General features: G+C 44.4%; 1 protein-coding gene across 1 annotated transcript; it reads left to right on the top strand.

Annotated features, from left to right (window-relative positions):
• The first annotated feature begins 4154 nt into the window (after positions 1-4154).
• Positions 4155-14549, top strand: SERPINA11 (serpin family A member 11). The gene is made up of 4 exons (XM_009249450.3): positions 4155-6070; positions 7591-7864; positions 10961-11108; positions 11377-14549. The coding sequence occupies exons 1-4, from the start codon at positions 5428-5430 to the stop codon at positions 11578-11580; spliced, it is 1269 nt and encodes a 422-aa protein (XP_009247725.1). The 5' UTR covers positions 4155-5427; the 3' UTR covers positions 11581-14549.
• Positions 14550-19939: the final 5390 nt, after the last annotated feature.

Raw genomic sequence — 19939 nt, 5'->3', positions numbered from 1 at the left:
ACAAAGTAAACAAAAACACAAAGTGGGGAAAAGACACCCCATTCAACAAATGGTGCTGAGATAATTGGGAAGCCACATGTAGGAGAATGAAACTGGATTCTCATCTCTCACCTTATACAAAAACCAACTCAAGATGGATCAAGGACTTAAATCTAAGACCTGAAACTAAAAATTCTAGAAGATAACATTGGAAAAATCCTTCTAGACATTGGCTTAGGCAAGGATTTCATGACCAAGAACTCAAAAGGAAATGGAATAAAAACAAAGGTAAACAGGTGGGACTTAATTAAGCTCTTTAGGGCTTTTGCACAGCAAAAGGAACAGTCAGCAGAGTAATCAGACAACCCACATAGTGGGAGAAAATCTTCACAATCTATACATCTGACAAAGGACTAATATCCAGAGATAGTCCAAAAAATTAACAAGAAAAAACAAACAATCCCATCAAAAAGTGGGCTAAAGATATGAATAGACAGTTCTCAAAAGAAGATATACAAATGGCCAACAAATGTGAGAAAAAATGCTCAACATTACTAAAGATCAGGGAAATGCAAATCAAAACCACAGTGTGATATCACCTTACTCCTGCAAGAATGGCCATAATCAAAAAATAATAGACGTTGGCGTGGATGTGGTGAAAAGAGAACATTTCTGCACTGCTGGTGGGAATGTAAACTAGTACAACCCCTATGGAAAACAGTGTGCAAATTCCTTAAAGAACTAAAAGTAGAACTACCATTTCATCCAGCAATCCCAGTACTGGGTATCTACCCAGAGGAAAAGAAGTCATTGTATGAAAAAGATACTTGCACACACATGTTTACAGCAGCACAATTTGCAATTGCAAGATTGTGGAACCAACCCAAATACCCATCAATAAATGGGTGGATAAAAAAACTGGGGTGTATATATATATATGATGGAATACTACTCAGCCATAAAAAGGAACAAATTAATTGCATTCACAGCAGCCTGGTGGAACTTGAGACTATTATTCTAAGTGAAGTAACTCAGGAATGGAAAACCAAACATTGTATGTTCTCACTCATAAGTGGAGCTAAGCTATGAGGATGGGAAGACATAAGAATGATACAATGGACTTCGGGGACTCGAGAGAAAGGGTGGGAGGGGGGTAAGGGATAAAAGACTACATATTGGTTTCAGTGTATACTGCTTGGGTGATGAGTGCATCAAAATCTTACAAATTACCACTAAGGAACTTACTCATGTAACCAAATACCACTTGTTCCCCCAAAACCTATGGAAATAAAAAAGTTAGAAAAAAAGAATACAGCCTGGATCATACAACCACAGACACAGGCATCAGCTGCAACCACACCACAACCTGCTGCCGGCATCAGAATATTCTCAAACAGAGCTGGGCTTAAGTCACAATCCACCATTTGTTTGTGGGATAGGCAGTCAGGGCAGATACTTTGGAAAAAAAGAGCCCTTCCTGTTTGCTGTGCATTGTCTTCATACCAGTTCCCAGAATTGACCTGACAAATATTGACCAGGCTGCTGCGATCCTCAAACACCATTTTCCTGTGGGTAGAGGTGATGCAGTGCTGAAGACCCGGGCCCCTGCTCAGTGCCTTTGCTCTGTAAGTACTTTGCCTGTGCCCAAAATGAGGGCAGGGCAGCAAATGCCTCACTCCCTTCTCTCTCTTTCTCTCTCTCTCTCTCTGTGTGTGTGTGTGTGTGTCTGTGTGTGATTGTGTGTGTGTGTGTGTGTTCCTGGCTTTGGTGGTAAGGATGGGAGAAGTAAGTCCCTGAAGAAGAAATGCAACCATGTACTCCTTCTGAGTCTTAAAGGAGAGACTTCAGGTTTTCAATCACCTTTTATGGAAAAAACTTGGCCCTCAAGAATTTTGAGAGAAGAACCCGAAATAGTCCTGCCAGTTAGATAAGAAAATGAAACAATACAACCCAAAGCACAATGACAGTGATGCTGTAGCAAATTTACTAGAAGCTGTCCTGTGAAAAGGGTGCTTAGAAGCTCTGGTCTGGAATCTGAGTCTTGCTCCTGCTCTCACCAGGTGGCTTGTCCTAACCCTGCATCTGTCGTCCCCTGTGTACAGTAGGGCTAAAAATCCCTGTGCTTTGAGGTTCTCATAAGGATTAAATTAAATAAGACAAAGCAAGTGTTTCTCAACAAGGGCACTACCGGTATTTGGGCAGGACCACTCTTCATTGAATGTGACTGTTCTGGGTGTTTCAAGAGCTTTCGGGAGCCCGGCTGTTCCCCAACTAAACTCCAGCAGCACCCCTCTACCAGGCATTGAGCTGATCCAAAATGTCACCTCTATCTCCTTTACACACACCCCTCCCCCTGCCTTTGTCAGGAGCCAGTGCTACAATGCATGTAATATCCTATCACTTCATAAACCCTTAATAAGTGAGAATATTATACTTTATGAATATAGCTCTTAATTTTCCTCTGGGATCTTTCTGGAAGAGGAATTAAGAAATGAATTGGGCATCATTACCCCCAGGCTTGATAGAAAGGGAAAAAAACTGCCATTGAGTACTTTTGGCATGCCTGGAGCTTTGTACGTTGACTGTCATATAATCCTGAAATGGCCCCACACCCAGGAGGTGGGCAATATCATTTGCATTTTGCAAAGGGAGACACTGAGTTTCAGACAGCTGCTTTTGCACAGTATCAGGCAGTGAGTTACTGCACAGCCTTGATTCCAAGGCCCCCTCATTTACAATTCAATCCCCTTTGGGAAATAGGTCATTTGCAAGTCAGGGAGTCCTTGGGGTGCAGTGGAGTAGAAAATGGTGCTGAGTTCAATGGGATAAAAAGAATAAACCAGAAATAGTCTCATCACAGTCATTTTATTTTACCCAGGGGTAGAACAATTTTTAAATTGATTTGCATCTTCCAAATTTTCGATCAAAAGAAAATCTGAAGAGTATGGAAGCTGTCATTAAGTGAACCAACATTGGGAGTTCACTGGGGCTGTCATTAAGTGAACTCACACTGTGCTGGAGAAAGGGAGGACATAGCCTTGGGGGCGTGCCCACAGTACTTTGACCAGCAAACGCATTTCAACATAGCAGATAATGAGACCACATTCGTCCCTCCTGACACCTGGCCTTTGTCGTTTGGCAGGCTACTTAGGGCACCAGGGGCTACAAACCATTTGCAAAAATATAATCTCTCTTGCACTGTCACAGCATTTGCAATTGATCCAGAAGTCATTGGTTTAGGCAAAAAATTATTAAAGGTGCCAGTTAAGACACAAATGTTATCAGGACAAACTAATGAGGAGTGATAGAGGTGGTCAGCAGTGCACAGCTGCTGTGCAATGAATGGAACGGTGGAAGAGTTGGATTTGAAGGGAGAAGAGAAGGCTGCCCTCCTTACTGAGAAAATCAAGATTTGGGAGGGTCCCAGTAGCAATGTGGTCATGAGTCTTCTGCAAGAACCTGAGGATGTGTGTAGGGTGGGTGGGGGGATGGGACTGAAAGGGAAAGGAGAGCATGGAACATTGGGCAGGGGGAGTAGAGACAACACTGTTTGCACTGCAGTTTCCCCTCCGGCTCAGGCTGCATTCCCAGCCCTAAAACAAGGGGTCTTCCTGCTCCTGTACCACTTTGATCCCCTGGAAGCGGAATAAAGGCTCTTCTGGCACATTTTATAACTTAAAATAAAGCACAAGAGATATCACATTAGTTTTCAAGGGCCATCTTAATAAATACTACATGCCAGGTAGCTTAAACAACAGAAATTTTTGACTCACAGTTCTGGAGGTTAGAAGTCCAAAATCAAGGGGTTTGCAGGGTTGGTGCCTTCTGAGGCTGTGAAGGAGAATCTGCTCCAGTCTCCTTTCCTAGTTTTGCCTCTCTCCTAGTTTGCTGGCCATCTTTCACTTTCCTTGGCTTGTAGAAGCATCACCCTGATCTCTGCCTTCATCTTCACATGGCATTCTCCCTGTGTGTTGTCTGTGTCCAAATTTCTCCTTCTTGTAAGGACATCAGTCATATTGGATTAGAAGCCTGCTCTAATGACCTCATCTTAACCGATTACATCTCCAACGACCCTATTTCCAAACAAGATCATATCTGGAGATACTAGGTGTCTAGACTTCAGCATATGAATTTTGGGCATATATAATTCAGCCCATAACAGACATCATCCCCACAGCCCTGAAGCAATAAAAAAATATATAGAGTTTTCAGCCTCTGCATGTGACAAGGGGTATCCCAGATATCAGAGGCTGGACGGAGACATGGAGACAGAGTTGCTCTCTCTCATCACTCCGCTAGGCTCCATCAGTCCTGCTACTTTGCTACCCACTCCTGGGCTGTCCTCATCCACACGTCCAGACGGCCGATCCTCACATTGCCACTCCAGCTGATGAACGACTGGAAAGGGGGAGGGCACTCTTCTTTCTCTTGGGGCCTGACCGAGGCTTTGTACATCATCCTTTCATTTCCAATGGGCAGGATCATAGTCAATAGCCATGCTGGATGTGAGGGAGGCCTAACATCACTGGCAGCATGGCCAGGACATTTGCTCCAAGCATGTTCTTCTCAATTTGTCATCACAGATGTAGCTATTGAGTGTCACCTAAGCTAGTATCAATTAAACCCATAACTCTAGGAAATCTGAAATTTTGTTTACTTCTTTCCCCCACTAAATACTGAGGACCTAGTGCACCTCTTGGACAAAGCAGATACTTGAAAGGTAATGAATGATTGGAAGAATGACTGGAAAGAAGAAAGAAAAGGGAAGGAAGGAAAGAAGGAAGGAAGGAAGGAAGGAAAGAATGAAAGAAAAGAGGGAGGGAGGCTAGACTATGGAAGCTGTTTTGTTGTGGTGGTGGTGGTGGTTGTTTTTAAAACAGGTTCTCACTCCATTGTCCAGGCTGGAGTGCAGTGGTGCAATCACAGCTCACTGCAGCCTCGACCCCCAGGCCCAAGCGATTCTCCCACCTCAGCTTCCAGAGTAACTGGGACTATACGCACATGCCACCACACCCAGCTAATTTTTAAAAACATTTTGTAGAGGGGGGTCTCCCTATGTTGCCCAGCCTGGCCTCAAACTCCTGGGCTCAAGCGATCCTCCCACCTCAGCCTCCCAAACTGCTGCGATTATAGGTGTGAGCCAACATGCCTGGCCAGAGTTGCCATTGTTGTTGTTGTTATTGCTACTGTTTTATAGTCCAGAGACTTTTATTCAACAAAATATTAGAAACCTACTATATGTAAAGCAGATAAAGAGTTGCTACCTTCACTGAAGCCTTGGAGGAAAGTGTCCAGGAACCTAATCGTCCACAGCCTTGTCTTCTTCAGTGCCCCTCATGGCAGCCCTGTGGGGCACATTGTGAAGGTGGGATTTGTGGTATGAGCAATAGAGAATCATGACATTATTTATGGAGAAAAGTGACATGTTCACTCTCTTGTTTTCAGAGAATGGGTCCAGCTTGGCTTTGGCTACTGGGAACAGGGATCCTGGCCTCTGTCCACTGTCAGCCCCTTCTTGCCCATGGAGATAAAAGTCTGCAGGGGCCTCAACCCCCCAGGCATCAGCTCTCAGAGCCAGCCCCCATCTACCACAGAATCACACCCACCATTACCAATTTTGCATTGCGTTTGTATAAAGAGCTGGCAGCAGATGCCCCCGGAAACATCTTCTTCTCACCAGTGAGCATCTCCACCACCCTGGCCCTGCTCTCTCTTGGGGCCCAAGCTGACACCTCAGCTCTGATCCTGGAGGGCCTGGGATTCAACCTCACAGAAACCCCTGAAGCCAACATCCACCAGGGCTTCCGGAGCCTCCTCCACACCCTTGCCCTGCCCAGCCCCAAACTCGAACTAAAAGTGGGAAACTCCCTGTTCCTAGACAAGCGACTAAAGCCTCGGCAGCACTATTTGGACAGCATCAAGGAGCTTTATGGAGCTTTTGCTTTTTCTGCCAACTTCACAGATTCTGTTACAACTGGGAGGCAGATTAATGACTATGTGAGAAGACAAACATATGGGCAAGTCGTGGACTGCCTCCCGGAGTTCAGCCAGGACACGTTCATGGTCCTTACCAATTACATCTTCTTCAAAGGTGAGGCTTGCTCAGACAGAATTATTGCCACCGCCTCTGCAAGTAAATGCTCTTACAGCGGAGAGCCAGCTAATAGGTTCTTTGCTAACCACTTGGGGAAATCTATGAATAAGATAGAGCTTTCCCACCCTTGCGTAGCCACAGTCCATATGGGTTGGAAATAAGTACAGATGCAAAATAACTCAGTGGGATGGTGATGTTGTCCTTGCGTAGGCATTGGGTGCCACAGAGTTCCCAAAAGAGACACTCATCCAGACTTGAGAAGCTTCCTGGTAAAACAGCCACCCAAGCTAAGACATGAGAGTGAGTAGTATCCACTCAGATGAAGAAGCTTGGGAGAGGTGGGGCAAAGAGCGTTCAGGTTGAAAATCTAAAGGTCTAGGGAAAAGAGATACCATTGCATTTTGAAAGAACTGAAACATATTTAGTTGGGATAGAACATCAAACACAATAGCAGAATAATAGGAAGAAGCCAAGAGCTGCAATGTAGAGGGAAACAGGGCCACGTTGAGAGCTCCCAGCTTTATTCAGGGAACCTTAGAATCGCCAAAGAGTTTTAAATGTGAAGTGATAGGATTACATATGTTTTAGGAAGATCAAACTGGCTACAATTTGGAAGGTGGTTTGGAAGGGAGAAAGGGCGAGAAGGGAGAGACAAGTTGGGAGGTTTTCAAAGTGGTCCAAAGTAAGTAGCACGGTGGCCTTGAATAAAGTTGTGGTTTTGGAGGTAGAATCAGCAATACTTGGTCATTGATTGGGTGGGGTATGTAGGACAGGATGACCCAGTTCTCCTGTTATCAAGACCAGTGCTTGCAAGAGGTGTTTGTGGGGACAGATTTATAAGAAGTAAGAGAGAAGATACTATACGTGTGAATGTAACCATGACCCCAAAATTCTGCATTTCTAACTACATCTTAATGGGCTTTTGCCAATGCATGACATTTTATTAATTGAATTCTTTTTTCCTTTTTCAGTTTGAAGATTTAGGGAGTTGGGGTGGGTGAGTGAAGGAAGGCGCTCTCGAGTGTCTCTGTAGAAGGTTGTTGTCTAGAGGCAGTTTGGTTGAGAAGGATTAATTCAGTGTTTGCAAGCAATCTGAGCTGCTCAGTCAGTCATCCCAGCTCTACAAATTAGTATGTTTAAATAAATTCACAAAGACTCAGTTTGATCATCCCTGATATGGGAATAATAATACTTATTTCTTATTAATTTTTATGACAATTTAAAGAGATAATGTCTAACACATGGAAGGTGCTTAGTAGATGGAAAAATACCTTTTGGCTTCTTAGAAGCTAAGTTCCTCTGAAATGGAACAAAATCATAGGTTGTTAGTGCTCAAACACTGGTGACTTGTCCTAGAGACTGTGCCAGGCCTAAATTCTGGTCTCCTGGCTCTGTATCCATTCCACTTTTTTGCCATATACTTGCATAGCCAAGAGGAAGTGTGGTTTTGTGTGCGTCTACCCAGAGTTGCTCTCTTGAAAAGGGTTCTCATGGCCTTATGGGTTTTGTGTCCTAAGCCAAGTGGAAGCACCCTTTCAGTCGCTACCAGACCCAGAAGCAGGAAAGTTTCTTTGTGGATGAGAGGACCTCTCTCCAGGTCTCCATGATGCACCAAAAGGAAATGCACAGATTCCTCTATGACCAGGAGTTGGCTTGCACCGTCCTCCAGATAGAATACAGAGGAAATGCCCTGGCGCTGCTGGTCCTCCCCGACCCAGGGAAAATGAAGCAGGTGGAGGCCGCTCTGCAGCCAGAGACCCTGAGAAAATGGGGCCAATTGCTCCTGCCCAGGTAAGTGTCACAGCAGAAAGATGCTGGCTGACCTTGCTCAAGAACCCCAGCAGGTCTTGATCAACTCCAGCTGCAAAAGCCCAACATCCATCTCAATTAGGCTCACCATCTTGTCCTTTACTAACTGTGTGATCTTGGCAATTTTCTCACCTTTTTTGGGCCTCTACTGTAAAACTAAGAACATGATACGGGCCTCATTGGGTTGCTCAGTAGATTCATTGAGTTTCTACCCATAGAGAATGTAGAACTTACACTGGTACGTGGAGCATAAGAAGTGCTCACCAGGCATTGACTGTCGTTATACTTTCCTGGTGTCTGTCTGGTCCCCATCTCCTTTCCTCTTGCTTTCCTCTCTCCCCACCACACCCTCCCATAACAATTCACTAACAGAAGGTGGTTAAGTACAGCGAAAAAATCAGATCAAAGACAGTGAAAAATAATCATGGCTGGGTGCAGCAGCTCAGACCTACAATCCCAGTGCTTTGGGAGGCCAAGGTGAGACGATCACTTGAGGCCAGGAGTTTGAGACTAGCTTGGGCAACATAGCAAGACCCTGCCTCTATGCAAAATGAAAAAAAAAACATATATAGCTGGGCATGTTGGTGCATGCCTATAGTCCCAACTACCCGGGAGGATGAGGAAAGAGGATCACCCGAGCCCAGGAATTTGAGGTTACAGTGAGCTATGATTGTGCCACTGCACTCCAGTCTGGGCAACAAAACTAGATCCTATCTCTAATAAAAAAAATTATCATTATATTGTTAAAGGGTGCTTCTATTTTAATTAAAACATGCTTAAAAAATTAAATATTAAGAACATTGTAAACATTAAGGTTCCTGTTTTATGTGATCTCTAAACTATTTCCCATCTCACTTGCCTTTTGGTTTGTAGTTTTATCACAGCAACTCCAGCTTTTTCTAGTTTCCCTAGACCCCCTTCACCAGCTAATACCTTCTTGGGGGTGCATCTTCTTTGATGGGGTAGGTACTCTGAGATGAAATCTGGTACTGAGTTCTACTTACCGCTTGCTGCATAACAAGCCACCCCAAAACTTAATGACTTAAGACAATCACTTTCTTGGTTCTATGGGTTAACTAGGCTCAGCTGGGCAGTTTTCATGTGTTGGGGTAGATGGTAGCTGGAGCTGAAGCCACTGAATTCTCCTCACTTATGTGTCTGGTGCCTGTGCTGGGCTGGCTGGAAGAGACTAAGGCTGGGAGGCATCTCTCTCTGCATGTAGTATCTCCATGAGGCTAGCTCAGGTTCAGTAGCTCAGCATAGTTAATACTGGTATACGGCAGCTAGGGTCTCCAAGACAGAGTATTTCAAAGGCAGGAAATGAAAGCTACCACTCTGGTAAGCCCTAGGCCCAGAAATCAGCACAGTGGCACTTCTGCCACATTGTATTGGTGGCAGAGCCCATGGGTGGGTAGAGAGCCAATGGCTGGGTGGTGAAGAGCCCACCCAGATTCAAGGGGAGGGTGCATAGATGCCACCTTTTGATGGTCATCTTGAATCCACCACAACCTGGGAGGCACCAGCCACCCCACATATCCAAAGGTGGCTTCTCTCAGCACCCCATTCACACTGAGGTACCAGGGATAGAGAAGGCATTTTGTGTTTGGGCAGAGATTAAAGCACCAAATAAGAGTCACAGGCCAAGGAGAGAGGCCAGGATTCAAGGGATTATTCCTGTTGTCCATGAAGCTCCACGGCTCTAGTCAGTTGCTAATTTCAGCCCCATAGTCCCTGGCTCCTTTGTGGTGAGCCTTCTTCTTGCCCCCATCACAGAAGGGAGTGCCATAGACTCTTCTAGACCAGTAGATTTTCCCTCAGGGAGGGTTTGGTTTGACTTCTTCCCACTTTGACATTCTAAAAGCAAAACTGACCCAAGTTACTCCTCTAAATCTCAGATATTCCTTGTGCCAGAGAGTTACGATATCTTAGTATTCATTTTTATGGACTTTTAGATATAAGAACTTCAGACTCTGCCATGTTTCATTCCATTCAGATGTGAGGCAGGTTAGCTTGCCAAGGGGAACTGCACCTCCTGGCACACCATTCGTGTATGTATTCATTCACAGTTGTTGAACACCCACTGTGTTTTGGGCTCTCTGTCAGACCCCTGCCCCACTAGACTCTACTCCACCCCCCAGCCCACTGGCACGGGGCTTGCTTCCCACCCAAGTGCTGCCTATGGGAAACTTGTCAAATAGCCCTAGATGTCCTCCTACTTCAACTAGGCATCCAGAGCCTCATATTGCCCAGGAGTCAAACCAGCCACGATTCTCTAACCTGAATTCGATGTTCTGAGGCAGAAGTGTTCAAGTTGATTATGAACTAGTCATGCTTTCTGGTGCCTGCGTAGCTGTCAAACCATAATTAAAAAGAAGAATAACACCACAGAGGAAGGGCAGATTTGCTGTGGATCCAAAGAAATTTCTGAACTTAACCCAGGGAAATGTGGCAATCAGATGGTAAAGATACCCCAAACGCAGGAGCAGGAGTTCATTTGTGCCCTATGCCCAACACACATGATCTCCCATCAGATCCTCACAACAGCCCCAAGGAGGGGGCATCACCATGCCATTTAACACAAAAGGAGCCTGAAGTCGAGATGGGTGAGAGACAATGGCTGCTTGTATTAGGGGATGCCAGGAGGTGGATTTAGGACCTAGTTCAGAAACTGAGCCAACAGAACTTGCTGATGCATCAGATATGGAAGTGGGAAGATGTTGACAGTATTTACCTTATGTGGTCATGATGTGGATTCCATCAGTTCAGCCTTGAAAAAACATAGCAACTATCTGACATCTAGAAAGCCCTCTATAAATGTGATGAAGATGACAAAGACATGTAGCTGTGCCTGGAGTCCTCTCAGATCCAGCCACAAGATATTCCAGGAGGTCCAAAGAGAAGGAAGCTGTGGGTATGGGTAGTGGCATGGTCTGCCATAGTGAACAGTGCCATGGGAAGACTGGTTGCCTCTCACGCTGGGAAATGCCTCTCTCCCATGGCTCAGGCTGCCAACAGACAGAGCAAGAGTGGCACATATGAACAGGAGAGCACCATTTCTCTGTCTGTTTCTCTCTCCAGTCTGTTGGATTTGCACTTGCCAAGGTTTTCCATTTCTGGAACATATAACCTGGAAGACATACTTCCCCAAATTGGCCTCACCAACATACTAAACTTAGAAGCTGACTTCTCAGGAGTCACTGGGCAGCTCAACAAAACAATCTCCAAGGTAAAGTGGTGAATATGGATGTGTGTGGGCATGTGGGGGTAGGGAGGAGATTTCTCCTTTGGCATGTGGGACATTTAAAAGTCAAGTTCCCTGTTCTTTGTCCTATGCAGACTATTTAATACCACAGTCTTTAAGGCATTTCTTCATGGGCTTTTCCTTCTCTATCTCCCCTTCCTTAGGTCCCTTCTATTCTTCATGGCAGGAATACAGTGTCTTCCCCTTGAAGGCCCCTGAACTGATGCTGTCTTCATCCCCTCTTGTCCTCTAGGTGTCACACAAGGCGATGGTGGACATGAGTGAGAAGGGGACCGAGGCCGGGGCTGCTTCAGGCCTCCTCTCCCAGCCCCCATCTCTGAACACCACGTCGGACCCACATGCCCACTTCAACAGGCCTTTCCTCTTGCTCCTTTGGGAGGTGACCACCCAGAGCTTACTCTTCCTGGGAAAAGTTGTCAACCCAGTTGCAGGGTAACCGTGCTGGGAGGCCAGGAGTTATCTTATCTCGTCCTGGACCAAACAGATAGGCCAGAACCAGCCTGCATCCCGGGGCTGCTATGTGGTTCAGTTAATCAGTGTGCCAAGATTCTAATAAAGTTGACCTTGGGTTCTGTGAACACTAAGGAGCAATCCTTACAAGGGAGGGCCAGCTTCTAGCCACTCACTCACAATTGTCCCAAATCTGGTGTTAGTTGTGCTTAGAAAGTTGAAAATGAGAACGACCATCGTGTTACAGCCTCCCAGGAGATGTCCACGGCTGCTGCCACCATTGTAGATATTTCCTGAGCGTCCTTTGGGTAAGGGTCATAGTGAAAAACACAGAGGGCATCAGCAGGAGTAAGCCAGTCTTTCCCTTCACAGTGGCCGACATGGGCTGTACAGACAAGAGAGGTTGTCCTAAAATGTCATTGCCCAGACATCAGGGGCTAGATCCCCTCAAGAGGAGGTTGGACCTGTGTCAGGGCTCCAAATTACAGCCCATGTAGAAAAGCTGGTATGCAGATGGGCCGGCGTAATCATGGGTCAACCTGGAGGGAGGTCAAGTTCAAGCAGCAAGAACAGTGTGTCAAAGCCCAGGGCAACACGAAGACCAAAGAAAGCAGGAAGGCAAACATGGCCGGGAGGGATGATGGACATAGGGCAGGGTCAGCGGGGTGAATTGGGGGCCATATTCAATTGCGATGGAGCCTCCATTAGAGATCAAAAGGCCTACTCTCCCATGTGTGCCCCTCCAAGAGGCATTCATTTGAAAGTAGTGGGGAAGCAGAAAGAGATGCCCAGCTGCATGTGTGTACCACTTGGATGACAATACCCATCACTACAATGAACTCCGTGCCCAGACGCCCGGGGGGTAGGATATAGGTGGTGCATGTCTAGGAAGGAGCCATCCCAGAAAGTGCTACAGTGGTGGAAACCCCTGACCCTACTCCAAGGAGGTGAGGCTCAGATCCTGAAGACCAGGTAAGCTTTAAATAAAGAGAAAAGGGTAAGATAGTCTGGGAGAGGGCAGGGGAGAGATGCGATGGGCAAAAGCAATGGGTAAAGAGAGGAAAAGGTATGTCCCAATAAAATGACAGAAAACCAGCTTTGCAGCCATGGAAACTTCAGGTAGGGTCATGGTGGAAGGTAGTGCTAGAGAGGTGTTCAGAGATAAAAGGCTGGAGGCTTTGGGTCCCCACGGAGTGGGTGTGAGCGTGGTCTTACAGACAGTGGAGAGTAGCTGTAGGCCTGTGGGCAGATGTGGATTTGGACAAAGTAGTGACGGGGAAGTCATCTGTCAATTGGGCATAGATAAGAAGGAGTAGGGTGAGGCCAGGATAAGGCCCAGCCAGGATGGCACCGTGAGGTCCACTCGACCACTGACCATGCTGCATGCAGGGCTATCGGAGCACATGCATCCACTGCTTCAACGCAGACTTATTAAACACCTCCTATGCCAGGCATTGGGAATGCAGCAGTGAACAAAACAGATGATAGGTCCTGCCTACATGGGGCTTACATTTTAGCAGAGGAAACCAGGCAGTAAGCAAAACAAGTAAGTAAAATATGTGCTGTATGACAACAGCAAGAACAAGGTCTTTGTGGTCAAGAATATGTCTGGGAATGTCTCTATTGTGTACATGAAGGGACAGCTGACCCCTGATGGTGACAAAGTTGATTGCTCAGTGGCAAAGCTGGATTTAAGCCCAAGGCTGCAATGTATCCACATTCATCCTTCTTGATTAAAGAAAACTGCAACTGAAAGATCCCTCCCTGTTATCTCTTCTAAGAAAGTGGCACTTGACTGAGACCAAAGTAGTCAGTGGTCTAAAGATATTCATTAACCGTCATGGAGGTATGGACAAACCCTTCAAGGCTTCCGTCTTCTGCACCCAGTCCTGCCTAGGGAATACACTGTTGAGACATGTCTTGTGTTCACTGCATGTTAGACACCATTATAAGCAGTTGATAGATGTCAATAAACTTTCTATTTCCAACAGTCATGAGAGGGAGGCATTGCTACATCTTTATCTTACAGGTGGGGAAACTGAAGCACAACGTGCTAGCATATGCGGAGCCTGGATTTGAACCCAGGCTGTTCATCTCCATAGCCCACATGTTTCATCTCTATGCCACACTTCCTTTTGTGAGCACAACTCAAAAGCCCTTCAGCCACACCTCATTGGCTGCCATACCACAAGGATCCAACTCCCAGGGTCATAGGAAGTGGGAGAGGGAAGAAGCCACATGAGCAGTAGCATCTGGGGAAGACTTTCCAGGGAAAGACCCAGAAGCATGGATGGAAAGTTGGTGGCTTAAGAAGCACTGATTGAGGACAGGGATGTGCCCTTTGTTGTTTATTTCCGTATTCTAGTACAGAGACTGGAATAGGATAAGTAAAAAAACCTTTTCTACCTTAATTCTGTGAGGGGAAGTTGTGTCACATGGCAGAATTCCATGACAAATACTCAGAGGCAGGAAAGATAGCAGCCTGGTGAAGGACATGATATAAAGGTGCACTAAGTTTTGGGAGAGAACTTAGTGGGAGAGACCCCGCTCTACTCCAAGCTGTGTAGACAGCACTCTCTCTCTCTTTGGCCTCTTCCCTTCCCTTCTCCTTGGGAAGCCAGTTGAGGCAGGCTCCCTGGACTCTAGTGACATCTTACACCCTTCAGCTGGCTGGACAACCTTGGACACATTGCTCAACCCCTCTGTGCCTCAAGTTCTTCCGCACAATGGAACATGTAAACCTTGCTTTACAGAATTGTAGAAATCAAATGAATACATAAATGTGAAACATTAAGCACTTGATATCCACTAGGTGCTCAATGAAGCTTCCTTCTGGCCCCATCTTTTGGTTCCTCCAGCCGTCAAGGGTTCTCTTTCCTCCCACAGAGCAGAGCTCCATACCAGGTAATGCCAAAATCCCCCCAGTGGTCACTGGCCGCATAACTACCTCCTAGCGAAACCATGAAGGCAGCACATCAAAACCCAAATGTGTTGATGGAGAGGCCTCAGGGGCTTTATCTGGGCACTAAAGGTGACATCTGCAAAACAGAACCATTCTTGCTGCAGGAACATTAGCTATGACACTGTGGCACTAAGTGGTATACTAAGTGGGCACTAAGCTGGCCCAGGGATCCGGGCTGAAACTGCAGAGGCTCACGTGAAGGAGAGCCATGTGATTTTCTCTAGAAAAGCATCATTGTTGGAGATTGTTCACTGGGTTGCTTCTCCTTTTCCTCCCTAAGATAACTCCTTGAATCATCTGTGAATTAGGTAAGAGTCTCCCTAAGCATACATTTCAGATGTATTTACACTCCAAACCAACCTTTTAACCACCTAGAAGAATGGACCATTTTCAAGATAAGTCAACAGCCATCTAAAATTTATATTTTCAGAGATCTTGCGATGTTCTCTCTGGTGGAATTGAACCATCTTTGTAATGCCATAGAGTCCCAGGTATACTTATTTTGACCCTGGAATGGAGGTAAATGGCTTTCAATGTTGGGACTAATGCCCTGGCCAGTTACAGACTATATGAACACACAGGTCCAAGTAATGAAAATATCACTGGGGACACTGGTGTCTGTCACTCCACCTCAAGGTTCCATGTGTATCATAGAGACCATGAAAATATTCACAAAATTTCTATTTCCTTTATTCTAGCCATGAACAGAGCTGAGACCTTTAAAGTTTTCTCTGTATGGGTGGGTCTGTTTCTAGACTGTCATTTACAATTCTATTGAATGATTTGTCTTTCCTTGTGTCAATACTACACTGTCTTATTTAACCTAGCTTTATAAGTCTTGATATTATGTCAAGTCCTCCAGCTTTGTTTTATAGAAGTATTTTATTTGCTTATGTTGTTTTGTTTTGCTTTCAATGTTTGTTTTTTTATCCTGCCCACTCCACCAATTCTGGTTACAGTGGCTGGTGACTCTGTTTCTCCAGCTGCCCCACCCCTTCTCTTCCCACACTTATATAAGCCTCAAGTCCTATATTAAAACTTTTTATTTCATGAAGTATTTGGAGTGTCTCTGTTTTCCTAACCCATATGAAAACATCTTTGTTCTGCCTTCATGCTTGAAGGATATTTTCACTGGGCACACAATTTTAGATAGCCAGATGTTCTCTTTCAGTGTTGTAAAGATGTCACCCATTTTGACTTTCATTGTCTGAGTTAAAAAGTTATCTATAATTACTATTATTATCCTTTGCAAGTAATCCACTTTTCCTTTTGGCTGCTTTAACATTTTTCTCTTTGTTTTTGTCTTTCAATTGTTTTCAAATGATATTCCTAGGTATAGTTTTCCATGTATGAATCCTAATTAATCTTAATCTTAATTAATGTTAGGGTTCATACACCTTCTTGAATATGTGGCTTGATGTCTGTTATGGAAAATAGATACTATCTCTTTAAAAATTGCTTCTATTCCATTTTCTCTTCTTTCTCTGGGACAATCAAACGTATATCAGATGTCTTCATCATGTGTAATGTCTCCTTCACTCTTTTCTGCATTTTCTATTCTTTTTTCTTTCCATGTGTAATCTGGATGTTTTCTACATGCCTATCTTAAACTTCTAGTCTTTTCTGTTGTGTTTGATCTGCTTTTAAATAAATCTATCAAATTCTTAATTTCAGTTATTTTAATTTTTAGTGCTAGGGTTTTTATTTTATTCTTTTTATGCATTTTTGTTCTCTATGAAATTGTTTATATTTTCTTCCATCTTATTACACAGAATGATCAAGATTGTTTTAAACCCTGTGTTTGGTAACTCCAATATCTGGATCACCTGTGAATCTCTATAGTCTATTCTATGTTTTTCTCTTGGTGTTTAATCAGTTTTTCTGTTACCTGGAATGCCTGGTCATTTTCACTGAATGCCACAAAGTGTGTATCAAAAATTATGTGGCTTTGGGTAATACTATCTTCCTCAAGAGGAGATTTTATTTTCTTCTCAGGCAGATAGAGTATAAAAAGACGACTTTGATTCAGCCAAGGATGGATTTCAGTCCTTTGGGGGTCTGGTTTATTTCTTTTGGGCCTTACCCCTATAATGTTGTCTTTGGGAGATGTCAACTAAGAGCCTGGGCTATTTGTGAGAGCTCCTCCCCATTAACATGTTTATATACCAATTTTTGTCTCTTTAGTTCTGTGAGGCTGCTAAAATCTCTGCTCTTCTAGCAGGTGGCTTTTGCGTGATTATTTGGTATCTCATTCCATACATGCATCACTTATGAGGCAGAAAATTACCTTGAAGGGAAATTTCATGCAGGACATTGTATCTGCTTCATCATGATTATCTTTTATCTAGAAACTTGATCCCTTGAATCCTAGCTACTTGTTGACTCTGAATTCCAATTTTTGTTTCTCCAGCCCATTGACACTGTTAAAGGCTCTAAGCCAGCAACCCTCAACCTTTTTGACACCAGGGACTAGTTTCATGAAAGACAATCTTTCCACAGACTGGTGCTGCAGGGAATAGTTTCAGGATGACTCAAGTACATTACATTAATTGTGTACTTTATTTCTCTTATTACATTGTAATATATAATGAAATAATTAAACAACTCACCATAATGTAGTAGTACTAGTGCGAGCCCTGAGCTTATTTTCCTGTAACTAGGCGGTCCCATCCAGGGGTGATGGGAGACAGTGGCAGATCATCAGGCATTAGATTCTCATAAGGAGCACACAACCTAGATCCCTCACATATGCAGTTCACAATAAGGTTCACGCTCCCATGAGAATCTAATGCCACTGCTGATATAACAGGAGGTGGAGCTCAGGCAGTAATGTGAGCAGTGGGGAGCTGCTGTAAATACAGAAGAAGCTTTGCTTGCTAGCCTGCAGCTCATCTCCTGTTGTGAGGACCAGTTCCTAACAGGCCACGGACTGGTACCAGTCCGTGGCCTGGGGAACTGGGGACTCCTGCTCTAAGCGACTGTATTCTGTTCACCCTTTATGCCTCAGACTTAAAACCAGCAAAAGTCCTAGAGGAAAAAGGCAGCAGCAAATGTAAGCCTCACCTCAGTGCCGTTCTCCTCTCTCTGGAATCTCCTCCCAATTCTTAAGTTATAGCATTCCTTATTGTGCTCCAGTACCTTCAGCCATCTAAATTTTATATTGTATTTGTTTTTATAATTTTCTTAAGGAAGGGTTAATCTGACAGTAGCTTCTCTGTCATAGTTAGAAACCAGATATTTTCTTAATAGAGCAAAGAAACCCCAATCTATAATGCTGTGCCGGCTGTACTAACCCCATGTGACAGTAATTTCATGTGTCACCTGACTGAACCATGGAGTGCCCAGATCTTTGGTTAAACACTATTTTAGGTGTTTCTGTGAGGATGTTTTTGGATGACATCAATCTTTAAATTAGTGGACTTTGCAAAGCAGGTTACCCTTGTAATACAGGCTAGCCTCATCCAACCAGTTGGAGACCTGAATAGAACAAAAGGCTGATCTTCCTCCATGTGAGAGATAATTTTCCTAATAGCCTTCAGACTGGAGCAATGGCTCTTCCTAGTTCTATAGCTTCTGGCTGTCAGACTCAAATTGAGATATTAGCTCTGCAGATTTTGAACTTGTCAGCCTCCAAAACTGTGAGCTAATTCTATGTACATATAATATATGTAATATATATGTTAAATATATATATATTATTGTGTGAGATGATCTTTGGTAGTAAGATATGTTGTTTTCTCTTTTCTGGATCATTCAACATTGTAGAATAGGGTTTATATCTTGTCTTTATTCATGGATGTGTTAAAAACCAGTGTGCCATTAAGACTGTAATATGGCAGCGATCTGGAAGCACTCGTGTCCTACTCCAAATCACAGCACCACCTCTCCAGGAGTTTCCCAATGGTGATGTGTGAACAAAGTGAAAAAGGCAAATGGGAGTCCAAGGTTTGTTGTTGTATTCATCCATTTTCATGCTGCTGATAAAGACATACCAGAGACTGGGCAATTTACAAAAAAAAAAAAAAAAAAAAAAGAGTTTTCATGGACTTACAGTTCATGTGGCTGGGGAAGCCTGACAATCATGGCAGAAGGCAAGGAGGAGCAAGTCACACCTTACATGGATGTTAGCTGGCAAAGAGAGAACTTGTGCAGGGGAACTCCTCTTTATAAAACTATCAGATCTTGTGAGACTTATTCACTATCAAGAGAACAGCATGGGAAAGACCTGCTCTATGATTCAATTACCTCCCACTGGGTCCCTTCCACAACACACAGGAATTCAAGATGAGATTTGGGTGGGGACATAGCCAAACCATATCAGTCGTGTTGCTGGCTATGGCTTTGAACCAAGATCATTCACAAAACCTTGGCCAGCTGAGCTGAATCCCCTGACATACATCTGAAACCCAAGGAGCCTATTCTCCACAAAACCCAAACCCAAATCTTGGATCCTCCTATTAAGATGGTCTAAAATAGAAAGCCAGTGTCAGGTGGAGGAATGAAGGAGTGTGAGATAAAAATGTAACCAGAAAACAGAGTGAGAAAGAATACGTTTGCCCCAGTGCTTCGTGCTGACTGTGTGATGTGATGGTTGCCCTGTCCTGGCTGCTTGTGTAAAACAGAAAGTCCTTCCCGCAAAGTCAGAGGAAGGAATGACCGAGCATGCTTGAAGGGCTCTGGCCAGGACTGACTTACTAGTGTATTAACAGTTATATGGGGATGTTAGAAAGTGATGAAGTGGTTGAACTTTCTTCTGTGTGGAAAGAGAGCCAGACACGAGAGCACATCTTTGCACTGACATTTCAACCCATGGGATTTGCACCCATGGGCAAAATTCCAAAATCTGAGTCCTGAAATCAGTTTGTAGGCTACCAATTTAAAATACATTTAAAAGTTCAGACTACTAAATGTTTAAATAATATAAAGATAGCCTGGGCTAAGAAGTCCATTGACTTCAGCATCAAATAGAGTAAGATAAATAAGGTGATGGGCGTGGTGGCTCATGCCTGTAATCCCAGCACTTTGGGAGGCAGAGGTGGATGGATCACTTGATGTCAGGAGTTCGAGACCAGCCTGGCCAACATGGTGAAACCCCATCTCTACTAAAATACAAAAGGTGGTACAGGCCTATAGTCCCAACTACTTGGGAGGCTGAGGCAGGAGAATGGCTTGAACCCGGGAGGTGGAGGTTGCAGTGAGCTGAGATTGCACCATTGCGCTCCAGCCTGGGTGACAGTGAGAGACTCCATCTCAAAAAAAAAAAAAAAAAAATACACACACACACACACACACACACACACACACACACACACAGTATCCCTGAATCACGTGAATTTAGGGTAATGCCTTGATTAGCTTCCTGTTTGAGGGAAAAAATGTTTCT

This window comes from Pongo abelii, chromosome 15 (genome assembly GCF_028885655.2).
Source record: "Pongo abelii isolate AG06213 chromosome 15, NHGRI_mPonAbe1-v2.0_pri, whole genome shotgun sequence".
NCBI lineage: Eukaryota > Metazoa > Chordata > Mammalia > Primates > Hominidae > Pongo > Pongo abelii.
This window is presented reverse-complemented; position numbering and strand designations above follow the sequence as displayed.

Excerpts from the sequence above, each read along its gene's own strand:
- SERPINA11 (XM_009249450.3), top strand. The coding sequence starts at position 5,428 with ATGGGTCCAGCTTGGCTTTGGCTACTGGGAACAGGGATCCTGGCCTCT. Across the intron at positions 6,071-7,590 it reads CAATTACATCTTCTTCAAAG|CCAAGTGGAAGCACCCTTTC; the intron begins GTGAGGCTTGCT and ends TTGTGTCCTAAG. Across the intron at positions 7,865-10,960 it reads GGCCAATTGCTCCTGCCCAG|TCTGTTGGATTTGCACTTGC; the intron begins GTAAGTGTCACA and ends TTCTCTCTCCAG.